Source organism: Gracilinanus agilis, unplaced genomic scaffold, assembly GCF_016433145.1.
Source record: "Gracilinanus agilis isolate LMUSP501 unplaced genomic scaffold, AgileGrace unplaced_scaffold35261, whole genome shotgun sequence".
In the NCBI taxonomy this organism is placed as follows: Eukaryota; Metazoa; Chordata; class Mammalia; order Didelphimorphia; family Didelphidae; genus Gracilinanus; species Gracilinanus agilis.
The window spans coordinates 4,502-11,577 of record NW_025368314.1 but is presented as its reverse complement, the minus strand read 5'-3'; the positions used below and the strand labels follow the sequence as shown (position 1 = coordinate 11,577).

The window sequence follows — 7,076 nt, the reverse complement described above, 5'->3', positions numbered from 1 at the left end:
ATTGTTCTAAAGAACAAATGAGATCATATTTATAAAGTGCTTTGCAAACCTTATAATGGCATATAAATGCTTATTCCCCTCAATCAGCCAGACTAGTCCTTCTGGTCACTCTCTAGCTTTGCCTCTACCCTCTGACCTAGCTTGTTCCTATGATTCTCTTTAAGCTCAGCACTCATTCCATGATGTCTGGTTTCTTTATGGTTTCCATACAAGATTGAAGTCCTTCTAGAACAGAACAGTCACTAACTCTCTGGAAAGTTCTTGACTAACAGAGACAGGGAGAGTTTGGTCTCTGAGGGATGAAGCATTTCTCTGTGGTTGGAATATCCTAGAAAGTGAGTTCCCTGATAACTTGCCTAGATCCCAATTTACTTTCATTAGGAAAACACCAGGGGAAGAACATCCAGCCAACATGACCTTGCAGACAGCAATGGAGATTCCAGCTCTTGGTCGACCCTTATATCTAGGAACCCTGTACGACTGTCGCTCAGATACCTTCATCCCTGGTAATTACCTCTCTCGAATGCAAAACCTGGCTCCAGATATCAGGAGAGATGAGGGTTAGAAAAAAGTTCTTTCTAGGTATAAAATGATCATTGTATGAAAGTCAAAATCAGAGAAAGTCACAGTGATTTGCATGTTTCATCTTTTTTCTCCCAATTAGAGCACACCCAGATCACTTTTCTCTAATTGGAGATGCTCTGTGATAGCAAAGTCCAAAAAGAAGACTGAGCTTTTTAAAAACACATACAAAGAGAGAGGGTCAGAACTTTAGGTAAATCAGACAGACCTTTGGGAGGCAGGGAAGCAGATTTTCTCTCTCTCTCTCTCTCTCTCTATCTCTCTCTCTCTCTCTCTCTCTCTCTCTCACACACACACACACACACACACACACACACACACACACACACACCAAGTGTCTGTGCATGTTAAAGAATCTAGTTAAAATAAAGTTCAAGGGAAAACTTGAAGGAGAAAGAAAGAACTGATAAGAAGAATGAGGGATTATGGAGAAGGAAGAAAGGCAGATAGCTATATCACTTTCCACTGATAAATATGAGGATTATAGGTTATTTGAATATACATTGGGGGTAGCTGGTGGTTCAATGGATAGAGCATTGGGTCTGAAGTCAGGAAGACCTCTGTAAAAATTCAGCCTCAGACACCTCCTAGCTATGTGACCCTAGGCAAGTCATTTCCTCTCATTGCCTGACAAAATAATCCAAAAGAAAAGGAAATGCAAACCACTCCAGTATATTTGCAAGAAAACCCCTAGGGGGCAGCTGGGAAGCTCAGTGGATTGAGAACTCTGGAGATGGGAGGTCCTAGGTTCAAATCTGGCCTCAGACACTTCCCAGCTGTGTGACTCTGGGCCTTACCACTCTTCTGCCTTGGAACCAATACATAGTATTGATTCCAAGATGGAAGGTAAGGTTTAAAAAAAAAAAAAAGAAAAAAAGAAAACCCATATAAATAGCTCTGGTCAGGGTCAGGAAAAGTCAGACACAACTAAAGAAAAATAACAAGCATCTAGAATAGCCATCTAATTCTATCCCATTTACTGTCTTCCTGGGTCAAATTTCAGTAGCCAGTCAGTAGGATACAAGGAGGCAGAGCAGTGGATGGAACACTGGACCTGGGATCAGGAAGACCTAAGTCTGAATCCAATCTCAGGTACATCCCAACTGTGAGCCCCTGGGCAATCATTTTTATCTGCCTCCATTTCCTTATCTGTAAAACAGGGCTAAAAATAGCACTTATCTCCCAAGGTAGTTTTGAGGATCAGATGAGATACTCTTTGCAAATATTTTTATGTTATTTTTGCCAATTATTTATAAAAATAAAATTAGCATTCTTTTTTAAAATTTGGAGTTTCAAATTTTCCCCTTCCTTCTCTCTCCTCATTGAGATGGCAAAAATTTGATCAAGCTTATATATGTGTAGTCATGCAAAACATTCTACATTAGTCAAGTTATAAAAGAAAACAGACCAAGAAAATCCTATGGAAAAAAGAATTTTTAAAAGGGAATTTTCAATCTGCATTCATATTCTGAATTCAGTTCTTTCTCTGAAGATGTATAGCATTATTTCCTTTAAAATGTCTTAGATTCTTGTTTTGCTGAGAATAACTAAGTATTTCACAGTTGACCATCATGCAATATTTCTGTTACTATATTTAATGTCTTTCAGGTTCTGTTCACTTTACCTTGCATCAGTTCATAGAAGCCTTTCTCAGGTTTTTCCCAAAACTATCCATTTGTCATTTCTTATAGCATTGTATCACAATCATATGCCAAAACTTGTTCAGCCATTCCCCAGTACTTTGCAAACATTAAAATACTATCTAAATATTAGATAAAGTAAAGGATGTCTCAAAATATGGTACCTGACCAAGACAAGCTCAGAGGAGGCTGCGCTTCTTTAGAGGCTTAACTACTCCTCTTCCTGTCTCAGAGAAAGTTCCAAAGATCTTGTCCTCAGCTAACACTGCCAAGCCTGCTGTAGACATGCTCTATTCCTCCCACCCTCACCAGGCACTCACTTCACTCTGAATGACCTCCTGAGCTCTATCTAGAACAGGAAATGGGATGAGCTACACTTGGAGTCAGAAGACCAGGCTCTGTTTTGATACTTAGTAGCTGTGTGTTCTACAAAAAAGGGAACATCATTGCTCTGAGCCTCAGTTTATTTGTCTGTGTGATGGGGCTAATGTCAATAGCCTACTTCATAGAACTTATGGGAGGACAGTGCTTTGTGAAACCTGTGAAATCTGTATCAACGGGGGATATTTTAAAGACACAATCCCCAGACTAAGAGGAGGAGAAGCTTCCCCACTTATGGAGGTAATAAATAGGCTCAGAGTGAGGGGTGCGTCCTGGGCCCCAGATCAAGAAGGATGAGGATCCATATTCAGAGATTCAGAATAGGAAGGCCTTATTAGTCACTGGAGACTCAGTGGAGCAAGAGAGTTGCAGAGGACTAGAAAAGGTCAGGATGTAGGATTTCGCCACCTCTGGCATCTGTGCCTCTTATTCAACTTCCCCTCCTTCCAAATGTTGCCTCCTAGACCCTACAGTCCCTGTGCCTCTGCAATCTGCCATTTACTCCATAATGTTTCTGTCCCATTCTAGGCATCACTTTGTGGGACAAGGAGACTCTCACGAGCAATGTGACAACAGAAGAGAAATACAAGACTGAATTTGATATCCTCACTTCTGACTCTTTGGATGCAAAGACTAGTGCTATGAACATTTCTGGAGAACTGAAAGCAAGTGTCCTTGGGGGGCTGGTTGATATAGGAGGCTCTGCCAAATATTTATCTGACACCAAGACATCCAGTCAACAAGCCAGGGTCACTCTCAAGTACAGTGTGACCACACAGTATTGCCATCTAACAATGAACCACCTGGGATATCAGAATATCTCTTTCCCTGATGTACTTGATAAAGGGACAGCCACCCACGTGGTCACTGCAGTGCTGTATGGTGCCCAGGCTTTCTTTGTGTTTGATCAAAAAGTTTCCACTAATGAAAATGTCAAGGATATAGAAGGAATATTTAAGGTTCAATTAAAGAAAAGTCTTAAAATAAATGGAAACATAGAGGGGAAGGCAAAAATAGAGAACAGTGAGAAAAAATCAGCTAAAAAATTCAGTTGTAGATTTTATGGAGATTTTGTTCTTGAGAATAATCCAGTGTCTTATGAAGATGCAATAAAAGTCTATGCCTCCCTTCCTAAGCTGCTTAAGGGTCACAGGGTGCCCCTCCAAGTCTGGCTGTACCCTCTAGAGAAACTGAGCTCCAAAGCTGCCAAGTTGGTCCAAGGGATCAGCGTTAGCTTGGTATGTGATGCCCAGGACACTCTGGAGAAGTTATCTGAGTGTGACAAGAAGTGTAATGACATGCTAGAGGCACTAGGTCTCTCAGTGTTTTCTGCAACCCAGGAAAAAATCAGGCTATTCCAAATGCTGAATAAGCAGCACAGACAGATTTTACAAAAGGAAATAGCCAAGGTGTTGCCTCAGATCCGGATGGGCAAAGCAAAGGAAAATGAACTGGTCAGCATTTTAACTAGGGAACGCCAGTCCCCATTCAGCTCCAGGAGGCTCTCAGAATTCCTAGATCAGAAGCTCCGTGAAATAAAGGTTGTAAATTCCTACCTCATCCTTCTGAAGGAGGTGAGAGTCATAGCTGACCAGAATGAGTTGGAGGATGTGGTACTAGGCTCTCTCCACCAAACTGTCCTGGTGTTTGCTTTCACCTCCTTGCAGGAGGAACCCTTCTTAACAGATTGGAAACAGTGGCTTGAGAATCCAGTTTCATTCAGTCCTAAATGTGAGCAAAAGACGTATTATTCTTGGGTGGAGGACAAAGAGACAAGGAGAAAAGCAATCCAATTGGCAGAATCCTTTTCCAAGTTTGCCAAGATCAATCACTCCACTGGGAAGACTCAGTTCCTTGTGGCATCTGTCCCAGACCAAGAGAATAAGGGAGTCTCCATTTACCTCTATGAAAGGGGACTTCTGGTCAGCACCAGCTTTGAACTACCAGTCAAAATTCCCCCTCCCCAGATTTGTGGAGTCACACATAACTGTGTAGAGCTAGAAATGACTCCAGCATCTGGGAAGAAGGAGGGGATAATTGGCTATCATATACAGTACCAAGTTGTAGGAGATGATAACTGGATCACCATCTCTGTGTTTGGAGAGCCAAAGGTATTCAAAGTGAGTGGGCTACAGCCTAGCACACAGTATGTATTCAGGTTTGCTCAGTTTTGTGAGGTAGGATGTGGAGAGAACAGTGATGTAAACTGGTAGTTAAAGGTGTTATAATCATCAGAAAGACAGTTAGAGCCTCAAGGTATAAAAAGTAGTGAAGCTCCAACTGATGGTGCTTTTGGTCTTCTGGCTTTCACTTTGGCTAAAGGCTTTTGCTTCTTGGGCTTTGGCTTAGCCAGTCAGCTTCAGCTTTTCAGCTTGACTTTGGCCTATTAGCTTCGGCCTTGGCCTGTGCTTATTTTGTCTTGGGGAAATTTGGACATATCTGATTTCTCAGGACTTCTCCTTGATCTCTCTTCATTTACATCCCTCCCTTTCCCCTGAATTTCCCTTTGGGCCCTGGGAGGAAGGGAAGACTTGGTGATTGGACACTGTGGGTATAGTTTCTGTAGGCAAGTAGGGCATCCTAAACAAGCCATTCCTAATTTAGTGATTTTATAAATACTTTACTTTAAGGCAGTCAAATCTTCCTGACTGGGAAAGCAGGCTCTCTCAGTCTAACCCTCTCCTGTGTCCCTTCCCCCACCTTTAGCTTTCTCCCTAGCAACTGTTACAAAACCCTAAACTCCTCTCTCTTTCTGATTATTCCTGATATTAATAAATCCCCTTTGTTACCTACTGAAAGCCTCTGGTGAATCATTGTATGGAAGATTCAGGCAAGGGATGAAGAGGGAAGGAATTATTTTCTTTTTATTTCTTGAGGGAACCACAGGCATCCATCTTGGCAGGAAGTACCTACCTGCAGCCATCAATTTCACTGGCAGGGAGGAACCTTTTGACTCCTCCTGAAAGGGATTTTAAAAACTAACAAGAGAAAACCCTCCAGCCAAACCTAAACATTTCTGACTGGCCCAAAACTCCTTTTATATAATAGGAATACCTTCCCTGCTTGAAGAGTCCTGCCTATTTCCTCCTGTATCCTCTGTCTCAAGCCTCAGTGAATAAATGTGTTTGAGCTGCCCTCCTGTATACTACCTTTCGTTCCCTTACTTATCCTACCTTCCCTTACCTTCCTATATCCCACCTCATTCATCCTTCCCTACACTCAGCTACTCCCTTCATTTCTCCTCCAATCACCTTATAATCACCTATAGCCTTTTATCCCTCCTCACTACACAAATTGGCCAAGACCTGCCTCAGATTACCCACTTCTTTATAACAGAAGGTACCATTTTTTACCAGTCCTCCTGGGAAACCAAAAGTTCTTTTGGTGGTGTCACAGTCTTTAATCCTTCAATGGCATGGTCCAAGTATTGTTAAAGCAGGAGCCAAGATCAAGGAATATAGATTAGAGTATAGGGAAGAGTCTGAGACTGTGGGTGAGGAGAAAGAAGGAGAGTGGCATGAATACAGAACAGGAAATAATGAGGAGTAATGTACCATTGATAGACTGAAGCCTCAGAATGTGTACTGCTTCAATTTAAGCTGTGTATGAGCTGGACAAGTGATAGCAGTGACAAGAGTGACCCAGTGAAAATCCGGGAACTTCGCCTAACTGACACTAAGCATCAATTAACCAAAGAATCAAATAAGAGTATTTGTACACATTGATCAGGAAATTGCTGACTGACTTTCTCAATTCACTTAATTACAGAGTCAGACTCAGAGATTTATTTGCCTTTTGTAGTGTCGTGGGGAGGAGGAGGAGGCACTTATCTATCCTGGAAGATTCCTCCAAACTCCAAAGTCCATGATGTCAACTTCTAAAAATGTAATGTCTAAATTGGAATGGCATATTGCACCTCAGATCTAACTAGTGTGAGGGATAGTGGGACTGTCATTTTCTGTGATATAACCATTAGATTCTTGATATGGCCTAAGATTTTGTTAGCTTTTTTACCAGTTGGCCTCATATTAAGCTTTTGCTTTGTTGGTTTGTTTTTGGTATGGACCTGTAAAATCATTGTAATTTCATGGAGAATCCCCATAGTGCAAATTCCTTTTGAGGAGAGCAACTCCTCTGTAATTTCTGATTTAAAAGAAGAAGTTATTATTGGGTTTTGCATCTTAGACCCTCTGGCAATCTGATGAAGTCTATGGATCCTTTTGAAGAATGTTTTCAAGTGCATAAAATAAAATACAAGATTTTTTTTTAAACCCAGCCATATTCAAATGCAATTATCAAAAGTATTTTAAAAACAACCACACAAGTTCATAGACCTCAAGTTAAAGACATCTCTCATTTAGAGATTTGTTTGAAGCACACTTAAGAGGTTAAATCACTTTACCCCTCATCACCCAGCACTTGAACCCAGGCTTCCTGTCTCCCAGGCCAGTTTGTCATCCCTTTCCCCACACT

At 41.4% G+C, this 7,076-nt stretch overlaps 1 protein-coding gene across 1 annotated transcript; it reads left to right on the top strand.

The window, feature by feature from the left end:
• Nucleotides 1-412: 412 nt before the first annotated feature.
• Nucleotides 413-6,328, top strand: LOC123254910 (stonustoxin subunit alpha-like). The gene is given in 4 exon segments (XM_044683801.1): nt 413-506; nt 3,132-4,822; nt 5,943-6,207; nt 6,210-6,328. Coding segments are annotated over 4 exon segments (2,169 nt in total).
• The last annotated feature ends 748 nt before the right edge of the window (nt 6,329-7,076 follow it).